Raw genomic sequence first — 25,323 nt, forward strand, 5'->3', positions numbered from 1 at the left:
TAAAAAACTAACCCAGGTTTTGTTTTGGCCCAACAGAACCTATTTCTGGACATGTTGCTGCTCTAGCCCATTCTGAGAGCAATCCTCAGGCAGCAGCAAGAGGACCAGGTGCAGTTCTGGCACCAGTCCTTTCTAGCACAAGTTTCCTCATCTGGAAAATGGACAGATCAAAAGAGAAAAGCTGTAAGAAAACACTTCTACACCAATAAGTTTTTTCAGATATCAGATGTATTATTAATTACAACACTCATGTTGAAACCTGTGAAAGAGGTAGCCAGACAGAGTCAAAAACAGAAAAGTCAGAGCCGCTCACCTTCCTCAGGCCAAGACTGTTGATTACTAGAATAAAGATACGCCCCTTCTCCTCTAGTTAGAAAAGTGCCCAGGAAACACTCATCTCCCTTTAAAAAACAAACACAAAGAGCAGGTGATTTACAGCATAAACATTCAGAGAATCAAAAGTCCTGCCCAAGTTAATCTGTCTACAGAGGCTGCTAAGTCAGCCTCAGATTTACCCAGCTTCTTTCATGGCCTTTGGCACTGCTTGGCTCTTTGCCATGTTACTGGTATTCATGACTCGTGCTGAGAAAAATGTTAAGGTCCTCTCTGAGTCTAGGCACCATGGTCTGCAATGCTTGTTCATGTTCCTGTAGATTTATATCCTCTGATAAAAGAGGCAACTTCTCCTTGGCCTAAAGCCTTGACCTCTTAGCTCTACATGTCTAGGCCAATTTGAGATCTTCATGTATGTATGTATGTATGTATGTAATTTATTTATGCCGCACCACGTGGCATGTGGGATCTTAGTTCCCCGACCAGGGATTGAACCCGCGTCCCCTGCACTGGAAGCGGGAAGTCTTAACCACTGGACAGCCAGGGAAGTCCCTGAGATCTGCTTTTAAAAGTACTGGGAGATTTTGAAAAAACACCTAAAGGTTTAAGTGGCAGAAAGAATCCCTCTAGTTTGTACCCCATACATGGTTATTTCTAGAGCTCTGCTGGGAAGGGGAAGAATACAAAAAGGAATTGAGACAAGAAGGTACAGAACCTTTAGATTAGCAGTAAGAGGAAATATTTTAAGTTGTTTTTATAAATTGTTTACATTTCATTTTGATATGATGTTAACATTAAGAATAAGAAGGCTGCTTACCATAACCGATTGCTGGGTTTTCTCAGAAAATTTTACTTCAATATCTTCTACCTGTGTCCAAAAGGAGTGCAGATTTTCAGTTTACTACTTCAAAGGCAAAACTCTGCTAGGTCTCCCTTGTGTTCACATATTTCTAAGAGAGCAGTCCCTCCACCAAATCCAGTGTTCTCAGGCCCTGATGGCTGGCAGAGCTGGCTGCTGGTCACAAAGCTCAGAGCACCAGGCCATGACGGGCTCTCTCATGGGGACCTGAAGTCCAGCTAAATAAGCCTACGATATGTGGAGAGGATATGTTAGTCTCCACTTACATTTCACTTCGGAGAAAACTATTTTTAGGGATGAAGGAAAGAGAACATTTTAAAGTATTTTGAATGTGTTCTCATTTAAACATGTTCACATTAGAGGATGACTCTTGCTCTCCTCTATTCATGTCAGGATTGTAGAAACAGAATATAAACAGATTCTGAAATAGGTACTTAGACCATTACTAGACTCACTGCTGTCATATTTTCTGTGTCCCAAGGCACCAGAGTTTCAGACAAGTCCCACAGATGAAGATGGGACCGTTCCACATGGTTGTAAAAATTCAGCAGCAACTTTTCTGACCAGAAAAGGGAGCACGTGATCCACTTCTCACTTTCCGTGTGACCTTGGACAGGTTGGTCAATTTCTAAACCTCATCTGTAAAATTAGGGTGTTAATTTCTTCCTTTCACAATTTAACAGGACCCAGATAACTGAGTTCCTTTCTTTTGGAACTTTTCCAAGATTATAAAAAAGTTAAAGAAACTAGATTCATCTGTATAAAGAAAAAGAGCAGAGATAAAAACTTCTATTCCTGAAAAGTCGCTAGGTAAGGATCTGACGTCCCACCAGGACCCAATGAAGAGGCTCTTCCTTAAACGTTCTCCCCAGTTTCTCCACGTTTATGTCCACTTTCATCTGATGAATGACACTAACCAGCCAGGAGCAGAATCTGGGTATGGCAGCTGTCAGGATTATGAAGCTGGTTTCTGTGGTAACAGTGCCATCTGCAGGAAGACCACAGATATGCCGGTTACTGCCCACCAGAAGAGCCCACCTTGCAGGCCCCAGACTGCTTCCCCTTCTCAGGAGTGAGGGCTCCTCTTATTAGTATACAGAGTCTGAGACCTTCAGAAAATGAAAACTTCCTCATCTGGGTACAGGGAGTCTAATGAGGGGATGGAGAAAGGCTTCCCCATGTGATTAACTCTATTCTTTTTACGCCAAATAGAAATACATATTTAAATAAAGAGTCCATTTCATCTATACTTTTAATTTTTGTCAAGGTAGTACAGATGTACATATTAAAAACCAAACAAAACATTATCAAGCTCATCCTACTAGCATTGGATATTATCATTCTCTAGAATTTTTTGCTAACATAATGGGTAAAAAAACAGATCTAATTATTATTTCAAATTGCTTTTTTCCTGACTACTAGTAAGGCTGTACATATTCATATATATATATATATATACACATACACATACAGTGGACCCTTGAACAATGTGAGGGTTAGGGGTACTGATCCTCTGCACAGCTGAAAATCCATGTGTAACTTTACAGTCAGCCCTCTGTATCCACAGTTCCACATCCACGATTCAACCAACCATGGAACATGTAGTTCTGTAGTATGTACTTACTGAAAAAAAATTTGTGTATACGAGGACCTGTGTAGTTTAAACCTGTGTTCAGGGGTCAATTATGTGTGTCTGTGTATGTGTAACATTAAAAAATATATATTTTTAAAATATTAAAAAATTTTTTTTGTTTTCCACTCTGGTAAACTGCCTGCTCATATTTTTTGCCCATTTACCATGGGGTAGCTTGTCTTTTTCTTATCAATTTATAAAAGCTCTTCATAAATTAGGATATATACTCTTTGTTTATTTTAAGTATTCTAATATTTTTACCAGTTTATTGCTGGTCTTTTGATTTAGTTTATGGTTTATTTTGCCAAAAAAAAATATACATCTAAACAAGTTCAAGTTTTGCTTTCCAAAGATGACATACACTTACCCTTTTCTTTAACCAAGATCTGAGATGTCAAAAATGATTCTGAGAAGACCACAGATCCTAAGCACCCACTTCCTCCCAGCAACTCAGGAATGTCATAGATGGTCATACAAGCCTGTATCAAATAAGAAACCAGAGTTAGTCCAGTTGTCAGTCCTAAACATACAGGGGAAAATCCATAAGAAACAGACCACAGAACACTAAGGCACATGGCAAAAGAATACTGGAGAATTTCTAAGGAAAACTCAAGTATATCTTGAAATACATCTCAAACTGGGAGATGACTTCAGGATCACCCAGGCTTTTTGCTCCTTGGTCAGAGGCACACGTGGGCTAGATGAAGAATATCTTTATGTTTCTGTAAATTCCCTCAAATTGCTTATCCTCCCTAAAAGGCAATGCAACAGCCTTCCTTCTTAACCATGACCAGTGTCACATCCCAGTGTGTCCACATGTTCATCCACTCCTTCTTTGGTTTGGGCTCGAGTTCTGAACAAATCTGGAAAGGGGGATACATGTCTTCATGGATATTTCTGGATACCTGTCAAAACATGCAAATGCTCCTTTCAGTACCAAAAAATTAAAAGAAAGCTGTTCGAGCTTTAATGGCCAAGACAAATAAAAACAGAGGCTTCAGTAGGCCAGAAAAAAACTAGAGCAACTCAGAGAAAGCTCCTGAATGGCTGGTAAGAAGGCTATAATTTAGTTAAAAACCACTGAAAATGAAATAATTCTGAGATGAATCTAGCAGAGGAAATGCAGAAATTGGTACAAGCCAGAGTTAGAGTTTGAGATGACCGTGAAGATTTGGTGAAGGACAAAGGATAAGCTGCATGATGAGCGCTCCCAGGTTCCTGTCCTTCCTGGCCTGACGATGCTGAATGGCCAGGTACAGAGCTCCTAAAGCCAGAGCTCATTTTCACACCTTGTTGTCCTCATATGGGATCCCTGCTCTATCCTCAGTACAGAGACAAAAGACCTAGGCCTCTTGAAGGGACTGCTAGATTCTCAAATAAAAACAGATGGCAGGGGACTTCCCTGGTGGTGCAGTGGTTAAGGATCTGCCTGCAAATGCAGGGGACACGGGTTCGATCCCTGGTCTGGGAAGATCCCACATGCCGCGGAGCAACTAAGCCCATGCGTCACAACTACTGAAGCCTGCGCGCCTAGAGCCTGAGCTCTGCAACACGAGAAGCCACTGCAATGAGAAGCCCGTGCAGCACCACAATGAAGAGTAGCCCCCGCTGTTCGCAACTAGAGAAAGCCCGCGCAGCAATGAAGACCCAACGCAGCCAAAAAGAAATAAATAAAAAATAAATAAATTTATAAAAAAGAAAAAAAAAGATGGCAGAAGTGTTGAAAGGAAAAAAACCATAGTTAGTCCTTAATCATCCATGTTGTCGTGATAAAGGAATGTACAAAGTGACAGATAGGCTTTATACTTCAGTTAACTTTCTCATTAGGCATGACAACTGGAAGGTTTATCTAAATTTGTTTCAAAGAATTTTGAGTATCTGAAGACACAGAACCTTCCTGGGCTACATGGTTCTTCTTAAGTGATAATGATCAGTTAGGTTCCCAAATCAATTAGGAAGACAAATCCTGTGGTTTCCTAATCCCCCACTTCCCCATTTGGCCTCTGGTGTTGAGGAAGGGGAGAGAGGACATTAAAAAGAATACATGTAGTATTGTTTAGACACTTGCTATGTACTTCCCACATGTGGCATGGGGAGAGAAAACATATGAAGCATCATTCCTATCTTCAGGAAACCTATAATGTATAGCTGGAGAGACAAGAACATTCTTACAGAGAAGTCATCATGTGACACATTACTACAGAATTACTCCCTAATTTATGTAATTTACTCCCTAATTATGTATTCCTATAGGAATACAGTACTTGTAGGGAGAAATCAGTAGGGTAGGCTTGGAGGAGGAGGCTGAACTTCATCTCTGCCTGGAAGGGAGGATAGGATTTGGACAGAAAGCACCAACATCCTATCTTTTCTTTCTTATTTCATTAGCTGCTGCTGAATGTGTACTTAACACAGTAGTATGATTCTACTGGACTGCTAATCACCTACTCCAGTGCAAAGCATCTTCCAGAGCACTGCACAAGAGTCTAAGAAGAGAAGTCAGGGAAACTAAAGTCCAGCAAGGAGACAAAGTATTATTACCTAAATATCAGAAAGTATTTCCCAGTGTCTTAATAATGTCACAAAAAAGTCTCCATTAGTTCTAAAAGAACATCACCACAAAATACTGACAGAGACAGGGAGCAGGTATGTTATAAACACAGAAACTACTCACAACCTTAAAAAATTAACCATGTTGTACCACTCTCTGTAGATGAGATAACACTATGCTTGTCTCCTGGTGATGGCAGTGGGCATGCATTTGCACCAAGTCATCCACGCCTGCCCACCCACTTCCCTATGACCAAAAGCTCACTGAAATTAAGGTTCAGGCAGTAGCCACAGAATGGACTGAAGGTACAACTTGTACCCATATATACTACAATCAGAATCTTGGCTGGATGTCCACCATCCTCTTATGCATTGCTTGCCAATTTTCTTCATATCAGGATACACTGGGGTAAAGAGAGGATTTGGATGTGGCTGGGAGCAACTGGTTTAGAAACTCTGGCTCCCCAAGACCATGCCAGCTCACCCCAGGGACCAATATTTCTGCATCTCTACACCCATTCCCTTGGCCCATTAGTTCTGCCTTCAGCACGGAGGTCAGAAAGCTCTGTTCTCACTACCCCACTTCACAGTAGACTCAGGCCCGTTTTTTTTTTTTTTTTTTAACGTTAGTTTGTTCTTATTTTCATAAGCGTCTGTTAAATAAGGGCATAAGGACTTCCCCTGGTGGGGCAGTGGTTAAGAATCTGCCTGCCAATGCAGGGGACACGGGTTCGAGCCCTGGTCCAGGAAGATCCCACATGCCGCAGAGCAACTAAGCCCGTGTGCCACAACTACTGAGTCTATGCTCTAGAGCCCATGGGCCACAACTACTGAGCCCGTGCGCCACAACTACCGAAGCCCACGTGCCTAGAGCCTGTGCTCCACAACAAGAGAAGCCACCGCAACGAGAAGCCCATGCACCACAACGAAGAGCAGCCCTCACTGGCCCCAACTAGAGAAAGCCCGTGAGCAGCAACGAAGACCCAATGCAGCCATAAATAAATAAATAAATAAATAAATAAATAAACAAATGTATTTATTTATTTTTTAAAAAGGGCATCAACACAGGCCTTGGAACACACAGAAGCCACTGAAAACTTGGTCTGTATTGAGGTAGGCTTGTCATCAGCTCCCATTTCCATGTGAGGTCAGAGAAACCTCAGCCACTTGGAGGAAGCCTTCCTAATATCAGGAAGAGGTGTCTACCACCCCACACCCTCACCCCCCCCCCCAGCTAAGACTCTGCACCCAAGGGGCGCCTAGACATGGGAGTGTGGATGTGGTAAGCCTTGTACAGCTGCTGGACACCCTCAGAAAGCACAGGCTCACCACCACTGCAGCTGGAACAGTCCTGAAAGTAGACTAGTTTTCTCAGGTAAGGGGTGGGCTGCCTAAGACTCCCACCCACTCCTACCTCACCCCTTGTAGATGTCCTCTACAGGCCATTCCCTGCCAGCTGACCTGTAACAGCTCTGCTTACCGTCTTCACAAAGTATAAGCTATCTTCACTGTCCAGAGGCACAATTCTATAAGAGGAAATTGATGGGAGAGACATATTAAATTTACAGTGTTCTCTTTTTTTCAACTTGGAAGCAACTCACACTCAGATCTCTCTCAGGGATTTTCAAAACACTGGGTTGCATGTATGCAGAATTCCACTTGGAGGGAACTAGGTCCACCCCCCAGCCCACCCTAGTCTTTCAGTGGGAAGCCTTCAGGGCAAAGGGTCTCAGCTGAACACAGCCACTTCCAAGCCCAGCCCTGGAATGATGCCACTGCCAGGTGTAGAAGGGTGAAAAGATCATCCATGCCAGCAGTTACAAGGTAGCTGCTCTTCATTTTGCTCCTAAAACTTGCCCCCAGTGAGGACACACCATAAACATATACTTACCTTCCCTGATTATTCACAGCATGTATATGAAAAGCCATCTTGGAGCTGTAGACCCAAAACAAAATAAAACAAAAGTCAGTCTGCTTCTGTGACCACTGTGTTGGCATCCTCCCCAGACACCTGCCACTGCAGTGCACCTGTGCTGGGCTCTCACAGACACCAGTGAGGTGTGTGTCATCCTTACCTGCCTTAGGGTATCATGCCATCAGCAAACATGGGGTCAGTGTCTGACTCCAGTCACGGCCCTGCCTCTGTGCAGATTATGAGGGCTATCTTGACTCTTGGACAGAGCAGGAGAGAACTATGTGCCTGCCATCCATGGCAGATTGAGAGTAAACCTCTACTTGTCCCAGGCCTCTGGCCCACAGCTTGACATATTCTCCTGCTCCTCCTCCTCTTCACCACCTTTGAAGTCAAGCTGCCATCCCTGCTCGGAGTCAGACTGCTACCCACAGTCAACTGCTATGTAATAATGGGCATGGTCAGGCCTTTAGAACTGAGGAATAACCAGAAAATCCTTTTGGCATCAACTCTTTTTGTAAAAGAAAGTTTCTAAATTGAATTAAGTTTAATTTTTTTGCCTTAACAAGTACTGGTCAGTCATATGCTAACTTCCCGTGTTCCTCTTGGGAGAAGATTTGCTAATTTGATGCAGTTTGAGGGAAGTGACCATGTGAAGAGAAGGAAGTGGGGCTCTTGGGTGGAGGGCTGGCCCTGGAAGACTCTCCTCCTATTGCCTGGAATGTATTCTCTCCTTGTTCTTTCCTCCAGCCAGGGTGGTACACCCCATGCATAGGAGACCATGGGATTGAGAGCGTGGCCTGCCCTAGAAAGACAGGGTGGGCTAGGCAAGGCCCCGAGGACAGGAGGAATGGAATGACTTTGTCAGCCATGCCAATGGTAAGAGAGGAGAACCCAATGAGACAGCAGCTACCATTCACTTGCCCAATCACTCTACAGGGCAGGAAGATGATGAAACAGATGCACAGAGAGCTCCCTATCTTGCCCAAGGTCACACAGCCTGAAAGCAAAGAAGCTTCCTTAAACTCAGGTCTGCCAGGAACAGACAGTGCAGGTCAGCACACAGCCTTAAGGGACCAAATTTCCTCTAACCCTCTCCTCTCATGGTCAGAGCTACAAGATTCAGAAGACCCAGAAGAAAGGAAAAGAAACCTGAAGCAAGCCTACAGCTTTGCACCAAAGAGTTCTGGCTCTTTCCTACACTCCTGGAGCTATAGCAATAGAATCCTTCTTGTTAGATCATTAACTAACTTAGTTTTCCAAATGTTCCTTCTCACTACCCAGGGCTGCAGATGTAAGAAAATGTGGGGTACGGAACTGAGGTACCACAGGGCACATCCCAGAAGTGTCCTTAAAGAAACTCTCTGATATTGGTGTCTTTTGTCTCCTTTGCAAAAAAGTACACCTGGGCTTCCCTGGTGGTGCAGTGGTTGAGAGTCCGCAAAAAAGTACACCTGGGCTTCCCTGGCGGCGCAGTGGTTGAGAGTCCGCCTGCTAATGCAGGGGACACGGTTCGTGCCCTGGTGTGGGAGGCTCCCACATGCCGCAGAGCGGCTGGTCCCGTGAGCCATGGCCGCTGAGCCTGCGCGTCCGGAGCCTGTGCTCCGCAACGGGAGAGGCCACAGCGGTGAGAGGCCCACGTACCGCAAAAAAAAAAAAAAAAAAAAAGTACACCAAGTCGTCCTCATATGGGACAGAAGGTTGAGTAGACTGGGTTCAAGAAGGTTTAGCTATGGACAAAGACTACACAGAGATCCACTGTGATATGCCAGGACATGTGTGATGGGAAGACTGCCAGGAAGCCAAATTCCCAGACCTTCTAGACCCTGAGACATGGCCAGGCTCAGGGGTTTCTACCATCTGAGAAGTAGATGAGGCCCAGGGCAACTCTCTTCTAAGCAGTGACCATCTTCATGTGCCCAGGCCCCTAATCCTAACAAACCTCACCACTCATGTCCCCAGCTTCATCTTTCCAACCTCTGAACCCAGGTCTGTCAGTTCTAATACTGATCTGCTTCCCCTTCCAGCCTCAGGCAGTGTGTCTGACTCTCAAACAGTTCCTCCATCCTTGGCTCCTTGGCCTCTCAAAAAAAACCCTGATCATGAATGACTCTCCTTCACATATCTTATTGATCTACTGGAACATTTCTCAAAGGGGAGACAGAATTATCAAATACAAAGGAGAAAAGGGTTTTTAAAACACAAACATTAAAGAAAAGCTTTTATAGACAATATCAGCTATTGCTTACCGCAGGGCTGCCTTAAACTGCATCAACTCAAAGGAATTTAACCCAGATCCAAAGGTCTGCTCAGCTACCTCCTTGGCCTGTAAAATCAGTAACAAAACAGAGACAATTAGCTTTCACAGCAGGAAAGAATACACTTAGAAGGGCCTTTCTCACATATGGCCAGGAGAACACTTCCCATCCCCTCTAAGTGACTACTTTGTATACATCAATAGATTAAAGTGAAAACATCTTGTTAGGGGAAACAGGAGCCTGCTTTCTTCGGGCTGGGTTCACATGAAAACACTTCATTCAGGCAGGTGGCCACTGGAATCTGATCTGGTGACCTGTAACCAGCTGGGACGGTGCCATTGTGAGGCCTGGAAAAGCGCTTTCTCCTCCCCTTGAGAGATCACTGCCCTCAGTGTTTCTGCCCAGATGCTAAGCACATTCAAATAACTAAAGTTATAAAAAATCAGTTAAAAAACAAAGGTGCACAACTGATACTGAAGAATAACCTACAGTTTTGCATAAGCCTTCAGCTAAAGGGCTGGGAAATCCCAAGTACGGGGGAATCAAGTTCAGTGAGGAGGGAAGATGGCAAGGAACTGGTGACAAGGAACTGGTGACTAGGCGATAGTCTCTTAGATATCTACAACACAACCTTTCCAATATCAAACAGTTTGCTTCAGGAAAGGTCCTATTGGCACTGGGAGGCATCAAGCCAATTCGTTCTCATCTGTCACTCGGTCAGATATAGAATTCAACTCAGCACAGCAGGTTAACCACAAAACAGCAAGGAAGTAAACGGTCAGAGAAAGGGAACACATGTGCCTGTCTAGGAAAGACAAGTCAGAATTTCTCATCTTTAGTTAATTTTTTAAAACACAGAATTATAGGAAATCAAACTATGTAGCTCAAAATAAACTTATCTAACTTTATTAAAATTCACAGTAGAACAATCTATATTTTTCAACTTTTGAAAACCTTTTAAAAAACTACTAAGTAAAACAATATACTACAGAATGATTTCTTTTTTAACACAACCAGATATCTACAAAGTGCTGATTAGCTGTCATTCATAAGACAAGCTCAGCACACTAAAGGCATCTCTTTGGTGCCCAAGTTCACACACAAAATTAAGTACTATAAGGTGTCCAAATTAAAAACAGATCGATAAAAAGTTTCACATTAAAATAACCACTAAGGAAAGAGAAATGCGGTATTTAAATTACCTTTGTTAGACTGGAAGTTTTAGCATAACATGCGATGGCAGCCACAACAGCCTCAATAACAGCAGCATATACCTGTGACAAGAGCCTACTTTAAAAACAAAAAATAAGGGTTAATTACAGCATCACAAGTTTCATCAGAAGCTGCGTGCACATAAATGACATTCTCTAAGAAACAGATTTTTCAACAGAATGAGAAAAGTATAATAACAGAACTTGTTGACTTCTAGACCTTTTAAAAGCTATGTGCCCCATTCCAATTTTTACTTTGCTCTTGTTAAACCATGATAAGGACCACCTTTTCTTAATTCTGCTCAAAAGACCAACCCTCCCTGTTTGTGATCCAACAGAAGAAAACTGTGTAGACTCCCTGACCCTCTATGAGGACCCGAAAGGTATCATGACACAGACTTGCTGCTTTTCCAGGAACCAACCACAGCACACCTTCAAGTCGTCTCCTCCCCAGGCCTGCTAAGGGCTGGCTGCTACTGGAACCTCAGGGTGGGACTCCTCAGGGGGCAAAAGAGATTATCCAATTTCTCTCCACTTAAACGAAAAAAATTTTTTTTAATTGGGGTATAGTTGCTTTACAGTGTTCTGTTAGTTTCTGCTGTACAGTGAAGTGAGTCAGCTATACATATACATATATCCCCTCTTTTTTGGATTTCCTTCCCATTTAGGTAACCACAGAGCACTGAGTAGACTTCCTTGTGCTATACAGCAGGTTCTTATTAGTTATCTGTTTTGTTTTGTTTTTTTAATTTTATTTATTTATTTTGGCTGTGTTGGGCCTTCGTTGCTGCACACGGGCTTTCTCTAGTTGCAGTGAGTGGGGGCTACTCTTCATTGCAGTGTGCAGGCTTCTCATTGTGGTGGCTTCTCTTGTTGCAGAGCATGGGTTCTAGGTGCACAGGCTTCAGTAGTTGTGGCACGTGGGCTCATTAGCTGTGGTTCGCAAGCTCAGTAGTTGTGGCTCATGGGCTCTAGAGCACAGGCTCAGTAGTTGTGGTACATGGGCTTGGTTGCTCTGCGTCATGTGGGATCTTCCTGGACCAGGGCTTGAACCCGTGTCCCCTGCATTGGCAGGCGGATTCTTAACCATTGCGCCACCAGGGAAGCCCTAGTTATCTGTTTTATACATATTACTGTATATGTGTCAATACCAATCTCCCAGTTCATCCCCCACCTTTCCTCCCCTCCCCGCCTTGGTGTCCATACATTTGTTCTCTATGTCTGTGTCTCTTTTTCTGCCTTGAAAACAGGTTCATCTGTACCATTTTTCTAGATTCCACATACACGTGTTAATATATATTTGCTTTTCTCTGAGTTACTTCACTCTGTATGACAGTCTCTAAATGCAAATTAATAGCCAGAGACCACTTTCTAAATAGCTCACCTGACCTAGAGAATAGAGTCTTTTGAGGGGAAGCATCCCCTGCTCCTGCCCAACCTTGCGCTTCCTATCTGACTTCACACTTCCCAAAGACATTATAAGGTTTTTTTCTTGGGACTTCCCTAGTGGCGCAGTGGTTAAGAATCCGCCTGCCAATGCAGGGGACACGGGTTCGAGCCCTGGTCCGGGAAGATCCCACATGCCGTGGAGCAACTAAGCCCGTGGGCCACGACTACTGATGCTGCACTCTAGAGCCCGCGAGCCACAACTACTGAGCCCACGTGCCACAACTACTGAAGCCTGAGTGCCTAGAGCTCGTGCTCGGCAACAAGAGAAGCCACCGCAATGAGAAGCCCACACACCACAGCGAAGAGTAGCCCCTGATCGCCACAACTAGAGAAAGCCGGCGAGCAGCAACGAAGACCCAACACAGCCAAAAATAAATAATAAATAAATAAATTTATTTAAAAGAGGAAGGTTTTTTTCTTTGCCAGACAGGGAATGCCATGAAGATTCCTAGAAAATCCAAGTCTGGTTCCCTTTTGGGCAGGGTTTCTCAATCTCTGCATTTTGGGCCAGCTAATTCTTTGTTGAGAGGACTTCCCTGTGCATTATAGGATGTTGAGAAGCATTCCTGGCCTCTCAGTAGTAACCTCAGTTGTGACAAGCAAAAATGTCTCCAGACACTGCCAAACATCCCTGGGGGTGGGGGGTTGGGGAGGGACTGGTGGGAGTGATGTGGCAGAACTGTCCTCGGTTGAGAACCACTGCCTTAGGGGAAGGAGACCCAGGGTCTTATTAGGATAATTACAGAGAGAAGGGGCTCATCCACAAGGCCTCAAAGGCAAGGGAGGTGTTTGGCAAGTAACTGCCTTATCTAAGAATATGTTTATTTTTAAGCCTGAGAATCTTGTAACAGGTAAAGGAAGGCGAAAGGAGTTTTGTAACAGGGAAGAGCAAATTCTGACTCCACTTGGATCTGTTTCTTCTACTTTAACCTTTGCTTTTCATTGCTTTTGTTATTATTATAATCACTATCTATAGCTGTAAGCATACATAATGGCCTGCCACAGGGAACCCTGACCCTCTGCCTGACTGTTAAACTAAAAGGCCTTTGTTCAGCTCACAGAAAGACATTCTGACCCTGCCCACCTGTGAATGGCTGCAGAAAAGAAGAAATTAACACAACCCCTTCCCACTGCAGGAGATATTCTGCAAGACAAATGGCCTTTTTACTTTACTTCTTCACCACCTCTCCCTCTCTGATTCTAGAAAAGAAACTGGCATCCAAACCCTGGTAAGATGGTTATTTGGCCACCTTCTTGGTCTGCCGAATAAAGTCTCTACTCCTTGCCTCAACACCTCGTCTCCCAATTTATTGGCCTGTTGTGCGGCGAGCAGAGCGAGCTTGGACTCGGCAACAGTTTGATAGCAGGAAGAACAAAGAAATGATCTGGTCTAACACTCTCATCTTACAGAAGAAACAAGTAGGGCCTGTAGAGGAACTCAGGTCTGCTCTCAGCCTGGTGCCTTTCCATTGTGCCACATCACACTGCCAGCACCTTCAATTTCCTCCTTGGCTCTCACACACCTCTGCATTGCAGGTAAGAGATTTGAATAAGGTAGAAGAAAAAGAGAAACGACACATAACAAAACGACAGCTCCAAGGTTCGACATATCCTGAAGATTGTTGACCAGGCCATGGCAGAGGGGTATGTCCTGGTAGGAAAGTGCCCGGCAGGGACACTGCCAAAGAGCTTGGCCACTTCCAGGTATGACAAGAATCCTCCACATCTCAACACTAAGGGCAAAGATTTATAGAGACCAAAGACATATAAAGATACCCTTACTCCCTCCCTCACCCAGCTTAATTCAAACATCACTCAGTACCAACACTGGTTCAGGCTAACCCCCTGCTTGGCCTTGTCCTATATAGACCCTCAGGCAAGAGTTCAGTACAAAGCTATCTGGCTTCTGACTCATAGAAAGGCCTGGACAGGAGGCCTGAGACCCATGATTAGGGAAGGGCCTGCTCTATGCCTGGATGGTGCTGCTGTTGCCTTCAGTAGGACTCCATTAGGCCCCAATTCCACCAGCCCTGTGACTTAACAAGTCTCCTGATGTGGGCCCAAGCACCTCTCAACACCAGTCCCTGAAGTACAGCACCAGTGACTTTGGTTTAAGCAAAATGTCTACAGGTCTAGAATGAGGATCCAGGGCAATGGCTAAGCACAGCTGGCATGGAAACACAAACAGGTACAAAGCAAGACTATACATATCCACCAACACATGAGAATGTGGTTGACTTGCTGCTAACGTAAAGAAAACCCGCACAAAAAAATTGCATACACACTACAATTACAGCTACACAAAACCTATATGTATAATTAAAAAAAAAAACAACAAAAAGATACACATTAAGATACTAATGTGTGGGGCTTCCCTGGTGGCGCAGTGGTTAAGAATACACCTGCCAATGCAGGGGACACAGGTTTAAGCTCTGGTCCACAGGGGACATGGGTTTGAGCCCTGGTCCAAGAAGGTCCCACATGCCATGGAGCAACTAAGCCCATGTGCCACAACTACTGAAGCCTATGTGCCTAGAGCCCATGCTCAGCAACAAGAGAAGCCACTGCAATGAGAAGCCCGCCCACTGCAATGAGGAGTAGCTCCTGCTCACCGCAACTAAAGAAAGCCTGTGCGCAGCAACAAAGACCCAATGCAGCAATCAATCAATCAATCAGTCAATATGCTAAAAAAAAAAGATACTAACGGGTGGTGTCTAAGAAGAGGAATTATGGTTAATCTTATTTTTTCCCCTTATATCTCAAATTTTCAAGTGTGATTATATTACTTTATATTTTTCCAACAGAGCCTTACGGGTTCTACCCTAGAGATTCTGATTCAGTACTTCTGAGAACTACTATAGCCCGGGAAATGTATGTTTTTAAAAAGATCCTTAAATGATTCTCTGTGGCCTGTCACTGTTAGCCTTTGGGAAGCACAGACCTAATTCGTTTGTGCTAGGATATTTAATTAGGTAATAACAGAACTCTATTACCTTCATAATTCTGAAAGAAAATCCCTTTATGGAATTCAGAAATTCCTGCATTATTATGGACTGATTACATCCTCCCAAAATTCATATGGAACCCCTAATCCCCAATGTGACTATATTTGGAGATAGGGCTGGGCCTTTAAAAGGTAATTAAAGTTAAAGGAGGTCATAAAGGGTGGGCTCCTAATCCAGTAGGATTGGTGTCCTTATAAGAGGAAGAGACACTAGGGACTTCCCTGGTGGTCCAGTGGTTAAGAATCCGTCTTGCAATGCAGGGGACACCGGTTCGATCCCTGGTCGGGGAACTAAGATCCCACATGCCATGGGGCAACTAAGCCCACGTGCCACAACTAGAGAGAAGCCTGTGCACCTCAACGAAAGATCCCATGTGTCAATGCAGCTAAAAAAAAAAAAAAAAAAAAAAAAGCAAGAGGCACCAGAGATCTTTCTCTCTCTCCATGTAAGCACAATACTAAGAAGGTGGTGGTCTGCAACTCAAGGAGAGAAGCCTCACCAGAAACCAACTCTGCTAGTACCTAGATCTTGGACTTCTAGTCCCCAGCATTGTGAGAAAATAAATTTTGTTGTTTAAGCCACTCAGTCTGTGGTAATTTGTTACGGTAGCCCAAGCAGACAAGCATTAATGAGTTAACTTCGTGTCTTTGGTTTCCTGCTAAACTGGGGGGGTGGGGTGGGGTGGAGAAATCAACACTAGGCCCTTTCTAGAGAGTTGCATGGCCTGAGTTGAGATCCTAGCTCTGTTCCATAAGTCTCAGTGTCAAATTCAGAGGAAACACCTCTCAGACCAGATGTGGTTTCACACAGGTTCTACCAATGGGTTTCAGGATGTTTTATTTTTTGGAAAGCCCTGTTACAAAATGCACAATATATTAAATATATTAAGAAGCATTATGCCATTTAAATGCATGGGTGTGCAGGCAGAAGGTCTCTGAGTCTGGAGAGAGGAGCAGATGGCAAACCTGGCAGAGTCTCTAGCCTAGACTTCAAGATGAAAGACAGGGGCTGGGACATTCTGGGAGACTACACAGCTCTACTTTACTTACTTATTTTACTTACTTACTTATTTATTTATTTATTTATTTGGCTGCATCAGGTTTTAGGTGCAGCAACGTGGACTCCAGAGAGCACGGCCTCGGTAGTTGTGGTGCGGGCTTAGTTGCCCTGCAGCATGTGGGGATCTTAGTTCCACGACCAGGGATCGAACCCACCTCCTCTGCATTGGAAGGCGGATTCTTAACCACTGGACCACCAGGAAAGTCCCTCTGCTCACCTCTTAAACCAAATGTCCTACCCAACGCTGATCTCAAAAGGAGGTAGATGGGACAATCTCAACATCTGAGTAACTCAATGGGAGAAAGAAAAAATGTAATAGAAATGAAGACTTACATTTGTTCAGTTTTCTTGGGCAGCTTGTTGTCATCTCCTGTGAAAGAGGACCATGTATTAAGAATGTGACAAGATTATAGGAGATGCAAACACTTTCACAAGGAGGCTAGAATTTCTTAATTTGAAGGAGATGTCAAGAACTACATTTTTTTCTTTTGAGTTAAATACTGTACAAGCACAAACAGTGAAACCTAGCTTCTGCCAGTATCCTCCCAGACCATCATCCCTGACACTGACCTTGACAACCAATCAGCATCACCACTAAACACCAGAGAAGACATGTGGAATCTTCAGCTCTGGAATGTTTTTGCCTTTATTTTTAAATTTTTAAATTAGGAGGTATAAGTAAGCAGGCTCAGTTCTGCCTCTTTCTTCATCTCCTTAATTATCCAACCCAAGTCATGCTTCTTTCAGAGTTTCCTGGCTTATATAACAATGCTCAGGAGAAAACCTGGTTTCTGATGTACTCTCCTCTGTGAAACAGTGCTGGGACCCTCATTCATTCAAGAGTTCTTCTCTGTGTCTCTTTGCATGTCTGCAGCTTCTGGTTACCCCAGCAAAGAGGATAGCCTCAGTCAGCCTAGCCTTTCTGAATGGCTCCTCAGCATAGAGCACTTGCTCCTGTCAATGTTCCCAGCTTATGGGTACCCTTCTACCATGGCTCTTCCTCACCTTCCTCACTAGAACAACAGGCACCTGGCTGAGTCATCCAAACTCCCATTGCAGCCCATATCTCCTCCTGCTATCTCCAACTACAGCTGACTCATCTTTGCCTTCCCTCTGATACCAAGCACTTGGTCTCACACATGATTGGATCTAATATATACTGAGCTGATAATTATTCCTCCTGAAATACACTCTGTGAGAAATGTGTTAGGCACATCAACAAGGAATTACAGGCTACAAAATGAGTTTCTGAGGAAAGTAGTAAATCTCAAGTCCACTTCTAGTTCATGGGAGAAACTTTTCATTAGATAAGTTGATGAGACGACAACTTACATGGACTTACCCAAGTAAGGAACATGAGTAGCTCCAAAAAAGTATGTTCTTGAACAAGCAAGGGGTCCCTTTGGTGAAACACACTGTACTACCTGGATATCAGAAAAAAAAAAAAAAGGAAAAAAGGAGCAGAGACTTAAGTGTGTACTGTTAGAGAAACAAACAGTGTATAGTTAATAGAAATCCATTTTATTTTACCAACAGCTGCTTTATTATTTTTTAAACGCATAGGGGAAAAGGTCACCTTTGTTCTTTTTCCAAAGGTATCTTGTGTGTATTTTATAACTTTGGCTACATTGTGAGGCTGCTGTTGGGTCAGCCCAGGATGCTAAAGAATTAACAACTTAGAAAGAAAAGAAGAAAAAATGTGCTTGGGTTTTGACTGTCATTAATGTTTAGTGCAGAACTTTCACAATTTGAACCTTGGCTGACATGATATGCAGATGTGGGAAGGCAGCTACAAATTCAGGAAAGGAGGTGATACCCAGGTCCCCACCTTCACTTGTATTTCATCTCTGCTAAGTTCTCTAGATTTTTTTTTTTTTGCGGTACGCGGGCCTCTCACTGTTGTGGCCTCTCCTGTTGTGGAGCACAGGCTCCGGATACGCAGTGTCAGCGGCCATGGCTCACGGGCCCAGCCGCTCGCTCCGCAGCATGTGGGATCTTCCCGGACCGGGGCACGAACCCGTGTCCCCTGCATTGGCAGGCAAACTCTCAACCACTGCGCCACCAGGGAAGCCCAGTTCTCTAGATTTTTAAGTTCTTATTTTTCTTCCCTGCTTAGTTGCTCATTTATACAGATAGAAATGGATGTCCTTTTCTATTTTGAAAACCCAACAATCTCATCAGGGTTCCTAGGATAGTAGGTACAAAATGCAAAAATGCTACCACAAGAAACAGAGGAAAGGAAATTAGCACAGTATCTTATTTTTTTAAAATTAATTAATTTATTTATTTATGGCTGCATTGGGTCTTTGTTGCTGCGCGAGGGCTTTCCCGAGTTGCGGTGAGTGGGGGCTACTCTTCATGAGGTGTGCAGGTTTCTCATTGCGGTGGCTTCTCTTGTTGCACAGCACTAGCTCTAGGTGTGCAGGCTTCAGTAGTTGTGGCTCACGGGCTCTAGAGCACAGGCTCAGTAGTTGTGGCGCATGGGCTTAGTTGCTCCGTGGCATGTGGGATCTTCCTGGACCAGGGCTCAAACCCGTGTCCCCTGCATTGTCAGGCAGACTCTCAAGCACTGTGCCATTAGGGAAGCCCAGCACAGTATCTTAAAAACAGCTAAATATGACACAAATATTCATTCCTTCTATTTTACTCCATTAAGGAAGTCACAAGAGAATACATGGCATTTTTCTGTAATCCAAGTTATAGATTTGAAATAAAAATTTAATTCTGACTAATCTAAACTATACCATAGTGAATATGATCAATACTGCCATGATCCTAAATGAAAAATCATGTACATAATTCTAACTGTTGGTTAATAGGCTTATTTCCTCAAAACATGTTCCTTGGATTTCCAAATTTTCCCTAACTAAAGGTTTTTTTATAAGGTGCCATGTATTTCAAACCTGCTTCCTTAGATGAGGTCACAAATTTATGTAAGCCTGTATTAACATCAAATTTATTGATGTTTAGATGCAACTGACAAGGGATTAATCTCCAAAATATACAAAGAGCTCATACAGCTCAATATCAAAAAAACAAACAACACAATCCAAAAATGGGCAGAAGACCTAAATAGACATTTCTTCAAAGAAGACATACAGATGGCCAAAGGGCACATGAAAAGATGCTCAACATCACTAATTATTAGAGAAATGTAAATCAAAACTACAATGAGGTATCATCTCATACCGATCAGAATGGCATCATAAAAAAATCTACAAATAATAAATACTGGAGAGGGTGTGGAGAAAAGGGAACCCTCCTACACTGTTGGTGGGAATGTAAATGGTGCAGCCACTATGGAGGACAGTATGGAGGTTCCCCAAAAAACTAAAAGTAGAGCTAGCATGTGATCCAGGAATCCTACCCCTGGGCACATACTGGAGAAAACCATGATTTGAAAAGATACAATGCACCCCAATGTCCTCTGCAGCACTATTTACAGTAGCCAAGACATGGAAACAACCTAAATGTGCATCAACAGATGAATGGATAAAGATGATGTGGTATATATATACAGTGGAATACTACTCAGCCAAAAAAAGGATGAAATAATGCCATTTGCAGCAACATGGGTGGACCTAGAGATTATCATACTAAGTGAAGTAAGCCAGAGAGAGAAAGATAAATACATATGATATTATATGTGGAATCTAAAAAAATAATGATACAAATGAACTTATTTCCAAAACAGAAAGAGACTCACAGGCATAGAAAACAAATACATGGTTATCAAAGGGAAAAGGGCATGAGGGGAGGGATAAATTAGGAGGCTGGGATTAACATATACACACTACTATATATATAAAATAGATAACCAACAAGGACCTACTGTATAGCACAGGGAACTATACTCAGTATTTTGTAATAACCTATAAGGGAAGAGAATCTAAAGAATGTGTGTGTGTGTGTGTGTGTGTGTGTGTGTGTACACACATATACACATATATATGTATAAATGAATCACTGTGCTATACACCTGAAACTAAGACAATACTGTAAATCGACTATACCTGAAAAAAAAATGTTATTGACATTTACATTAAAAAGGAAATTGGGGGCTTCCCTGGTGGCGCAGTGGTTGAGAGTCCACCTGCCGATGCAGGGGACACGGGTTCGTGCCCTGGTCCGGGAAGATCCCACATGCCGCGGAGCGGCTGGGCCCGTGACCCATGACCGCTGAGCCTGTGCGTCCGGAGCCTGTGCTCCGCAACGGGAGAGGCCACAACAGTGAGAGGCCTGTGTATCGCAAAAAAAAAAAAAAAAAAAAAAAAAAAAAAAGTAAATTGGTACAACAGAAATTGCATGTGTAATGTAAAACTGCTCAGATAATCTGGATTTTCAGGTTTAATATCACCTATTAATTTGTAAATTATTCACAAATGGCACAGAAATGGAAAAGATAAGTATGTCACCTTGAAACAGAGCTGAATGAAGATGAAAGTTCATAACTAGGGCCCCCACCACCCCAGGACCAGGTCTCAGTAAGTTCCTTGACTTCATTAGGTTTTCATGTTTGTAAAATAAAGAACCCCAATTATTACAGAAAGTTGTATAAATAACCTGCTACATTTTTGTTTTGGTAATAGACTATTTTTTTTTAGAGCAGTTTTAATTAGGTTTACAGAAAGACTGATCCGAAAGCACAGAGAGTTCCCACATTATCTCCTGTCCTTCCCTCTGCCTCCACAATTTCCCCTATTATTTGTCTTGTAATATAATATTTGTTACAACTGATGAACTAATATTGATAAATTATTATTAACTAGAGTCCATAGTTTACATTAGGGTTCACTCTTTGTATTGTACATTCTATGGGTTTTGACAAATGTATAATGACATGTGCCCATCATGACAATATCATACAGAATAGTTTCACTTCCCTAAAAATCCACTATGATCCATCTATTCTCCCTTCCTCCCAAACTCCAGGCAACAACTGATCTTTTTACTGTCTCCATTTTTTTTTTGTTTTGGCTGCACTGCGTGGCTTGTGGGATCTTAGTTCCCCCGACCAGGGATTGAACCCAGGCCCTCGGCAGTGAGAGTGGCAGTGAGAGCATGGAATCCTTAACCCCTGGACCACCAGGGAATTCCCTTTACTGTCTCCACTGTTGTACCTTTTCCAGAATGTTATATAGTGGGAGTCATATACTATGTAGCCATAAAAGACTGGCTTCTTTAACTTAGCAATATGCATTTTAGGTTCCTCCATGTCTTTTTGTGGCTTGATAGCTCTTTTTATCACTGAAACACAGTCCACTGTATGGATGTATCACAGTTTATTTATCCAGTCACCTGCTGAAGGACATCTTGGCTGCTTCTAAGTTTCCAAGTTTTGGCAATTATGAAAAGTGATGTTATAAGAAAAAATTCCTTGTGTAGGTTTTTGTGTGGACCTAAGTTTTCTGCTCACTTGGGTAAATACCAAAGAGCATGACTGATGCTAAAAGTATGTTTAGTTTTGCAAGAAACTGCCAAACTGTCTTCCAAAGTGGCTGTACCATTTTGCATTCTCACCAGTAATGAATGAGAGTTTCTGTTGCTCCACATTTGGTGTTGTCGGTGTTTCAGCCATTCTAAGGTGTGTAGTGGATGGCTAAATTATTGCTCCAAACATTTCACAGCACGATCCTCACTGACTCTTCTACTAGTCTATGAGATCCTTCGAGGCAAAGACTATGACTAAATTTGCCCTGCACCTAGCACAGTGATTGGCACATAGTAGACACTCAATAATGATTACTGAGTTAATGACTGAAAGCCCTTTGGCTTTGGAGTCATACAGACCTAAAAACAGAAATCGGCTAAGTCATCCACAATGTGGGTGTGCACTGGGGTTAGTTTCTTTTTTTGCAATTTTTTTGAGATAATATTCACTATTTTAAAGTATAAAAAAATGTACTGGTTTTATCATTGTGTTCTTTTGTCCTCTTTATTGTTCCAAGATTCCTTCTTTTTTTTTTTTTTTATCATTTCTTCTTTGTTTTGACCAAACTTCCTTTAGTCATTCTTTTAGGGTAGGTCTGCTGGCAACAAATTCTTGTAGTTTTCTTTCATCTGAGCATGTCTGGATTACCCCTTCATTACTGAAGGAGGTTTTCACTGGATATAGATTTCTAGATGATAGTTCTCTTTTAACACTTGAAATGTGACAGTCAAGACATAACAAATTTAGGCTTGGAATGACTCTATTTTCAAGTTAATTTAAAATTCTTATTCTACTGTTGATACTACTTGGATAAATGAAAGTTTGGTTTGTGAAAGTATTTTTTTAACCTTTTCCCTTCAATATTTAAAAATTAAATATGATACTTTCAAATCCTATCTAGTACTTACATAAAAATACACAGTCAGTTTTTATTCACTTTTCACACCAAAACAACTTCAAATTCAAGGTTAAATCAATACACTAGTTGGAAAGGTTCCATTTATCCAGCTCCCCTCCTCCCTATTTGATAATAAAACCAATTAAGCACCAGGTAGTCAAGCCACTCACCATGTGTTTGGCAAAGCTCCCGCTGGGACCAGTGCTGCGTACCAGGTGCCCTTCAGAAGGGAAGTTAAAGTTGCCAGCATTCAGGTTTTCTCGTGTGGAATGATTACCAAAGAGAACAAATGGCTGCCTATTAGGGCTAGAGTGGCAAATCAAAAACATGTGATTAGTGAAGAGATATCTGGCTAGGTAAACTTCCAAATGAATGAGTTCTTGGGCTTCTCTGACTGTCATCCTGCAGTTTGAGCAAGGTGATTAGTACAGTCCACCTAATGCTCCCTGCTGGTTGGGAAGAGATACCAGATTATCTCTGACTCCTCCTACTGACCCATAGGGACATAACTAACCCAAGCCATGTTTATATTTTTAGCTTGTCCTCTGCTTAAGGAGAAAGTTCTTTAAGTTTGCTGTCCATGATGCAGAGATGGAGCAAAATCCCAGTTTTATACAATAGCATTTTGATAGAAATATACATTTTCAAGAATGATAGCAGTTGTGATACTCACACTGTAGACAAACAATAGAGCTGTTAACCATTCCCAAGTAGCTTTAGGAGGGAAGGAGGAAAGTAGGGTTCTCACCACCACACCTACCCGTCCCTGCACCCATCCCTCTCTTCCCTCTTTCCTCTTGGCTGCAATGCTTCCTCATAGTTTCCCTACTTTCCACTCTGCTTCCACTCTGCCCTCCTATAATCCATTCTCCACATTGCAGAGAAGATCATCTTTTAAACATGCAAAGCCTTTATTTTCAGGAGAAGGGCTGACATCTTTCACATGGCCAACAAAGACTAATATGGTCTGGCCTGGCCAACTTCTTTAGCTCCATATAAGGCCACTCTCTCCCAACTTCCACACTCCGGCCAAATTCATCTTCTTTTAGGTTCCTCAACACACATTTCTTTTATGTTCCTTACGTTCTCATCTCAGGACCACTGCTTTTGTCCCTTAATTATCTTTACTCATCATTCACATCTCATCTCCCCCCAGAGGTCAGCTCTCCAGTGTGGTCTTCACAGTACCACGTTCTTTTCTCCTTCAAGGCGTCAATCAGAGTTTGCAATTACATATTTCTTTGTGAGGTTGCTTGATTAATGTCTTATTTCTCCACCACATTATTCACTCCATAAGGGCAGAGACTGTGTCTGGTTTATTTTTAAATCATGTATCTCTTGCTTAGTATGTCATACCTATTTGTTAACAAATAGTCTGACTAAAGGATATTTTAAAAAGATAGTTTCTGCTATGGATTGAATGTTGTGTTCTCCCAAAATTCAACATGTTAAAATCCTAACCCCCAAAGTGATGGTATTAGGAGGTAGGGATTTGAGGAGGTGATTAGGTCATAAGGATAGAGCCTTCACGAACAGGATTATAAAAGAAACTCTTATAAAAGAGGTTCCAGAGAGATCCCCCTTGCCCCTCCTGCTATGTGAGGTTAGAGTGAAATGACACCCATCTATGAGAAAGTGGGCCCTCACCAGACACCAAATCTGCCAGTGCCATGATCCTGGACTTCCCAGTCTCCAGAACTGTAATGGAGAAACAAATGTTTGTTGTTTATAAGCTACCCAGTCTATGGTATTTTTGTCACAGGAGCTAAAACAGACTAAGACAGCTTTCTTTATCCCATACCCTTTCCTTAAGTTGCCCTTAGAGTACGTCATGTGGAAAATCCTTTGTATTTCTTCTCATTGTTCTTAAACATACTTCCTTAAGCTTCAGGCAAACTGGGGCTGTTAAAAGTAAAAATGACCCTGATTCTATTCTGATGCTTAATTCAAGTTAAGTGAGACTCTGTGCAGAAAAAGATGACTCTGAGTCCCAGTCAGGGTAGTCTGTCTCATTACCAGATTGGACTGCAACTGGGGAAGAAAAGAAAGATCTACTCGCATTTATCCATCAGAGGAACTATCCGTTGCTGGGCCCTCCTGATTATCACTGCAAGAGAGGTACTGAAGGAAACACTTCAAGAAAACAAATGCAGCAACCTTCATTGCTCCCATGTCTTCCTGGGGCTGGACCTTTATGCCCAATCCCTTTATCCCTTTTACTCCCCAACAAGCCACTGTCGATCACTGCCCAGCCCTTGGACACTCTGCTTCCTCTAGCTTTGCTGGGTTACAGATGGAATAAAAAATTCCTTTCTTTAGATTTTAGCAAGTTACAATGTTTTAAAAGCCACCTTAATATAAAACGGTTTTTAATACAAAAATACAAAAGCAGTGAAACAGACAATTTTATAGAGTATGGATTTCTTACTCTGTGATGACTAAAGTCAACCCATATTTTCCTGACTCCACCTTCTGTACTTAGATTCTCTCCCATTTCCACCCCCTTGTCAACCCCATTTTCTCTATTACCATTCAATTTCTTTCCCAAGAATCTTACCTATTTTCAGTTATATGACTGGAAATCATTCCATGACTAAAGTAACTTCTGAATGGCTAAAAAAGAAGTCAACATTATATATATTAAGATCACAATTTTATAAAACAATGACAAACCCCTCACATATGCATGTATGTATGTATATAGTGTGTGCATGCATGTGTGTGT

General features: G+C 42.5%; 1 protein-coding gene across 3 annotated transcripts in view; it reads right to left on the reverse strand.

Moving 5' to 3' along the window:
• Window positions 1-25,323, reverse strand: part of DNAAF9 (dynein axonemal assembly factor 9) — a 147,071-nt gene that overhangs the window by 57,847 nt on the left and 63,901 nt on the right. The window contains exons 9-21 of one of the 3 annotated variants that reach the window (XM_082600361.1): window positions 25,156-25,211; window positions 24,246-24,296; window positions 22,769-22,904; window positions 17,612-17,693; window positions 16,603-16,639; window positions 10,748-10,832; window positions 9,537-9,613; window positions 7,267-7,311; window positions 6,856-6,901; window positions 3,193-3,304; window positions 2,110-2,180; window positions 1,151-1,201; window positions 314-401 (exon numbers count right to left, since the gene is read on the reverse strand). In XM_082600361.1, coding sequence (XP_082456487.1) covers window positions 314-401; window positions 1,151-1,201; window positions 2,110-2,180; window positions 3,193-3,304; window positions 6,856-6,901; window positions 7,267-7,311; window positions 9,537-9,613; window positions 10,748-10,832; window positions 16,603-16,639; window positions 17,612-17,693; window positions 22,769-22,904; window positions 24,246-24,296; window positions 25,156-25,211 — 937 coding nt within the window. Of the gene's footprint in view, window positions 1-313; window positions 402-1,150; window positions 1,202-2,109; window positions 2,181-3,192; window positions 3,305-6,855; window positions 6,902-7,266; window positions 7,312-9,536; window positions 9,614-10,747; window positions 10,836-16,602; window positions 16,640-17,611; window positions 17,694-22,768; window positions 22,905-24,245; window positions 24,297-25,155; window positions 25,212-25,323 lie in introns of all 3 variants that reach the window. The other 2 variants (XM_082600360.1, XM_082600362.1) reach the window with 2 other exon arrangements.

This window comes from Mesoplodon mirus (genome assembly GCF_964341445.2).
Source record: "Mesoplodon mirus genome assembly, chromosome: 15".
In the NCBI taxonomy this organism is placed as follows: Eukaryota; Metazoa; Chordata; class Mammalia; order Artiodactyla; family Ziphiidae; genus Mesoplodon; species Mesoplodon mirus.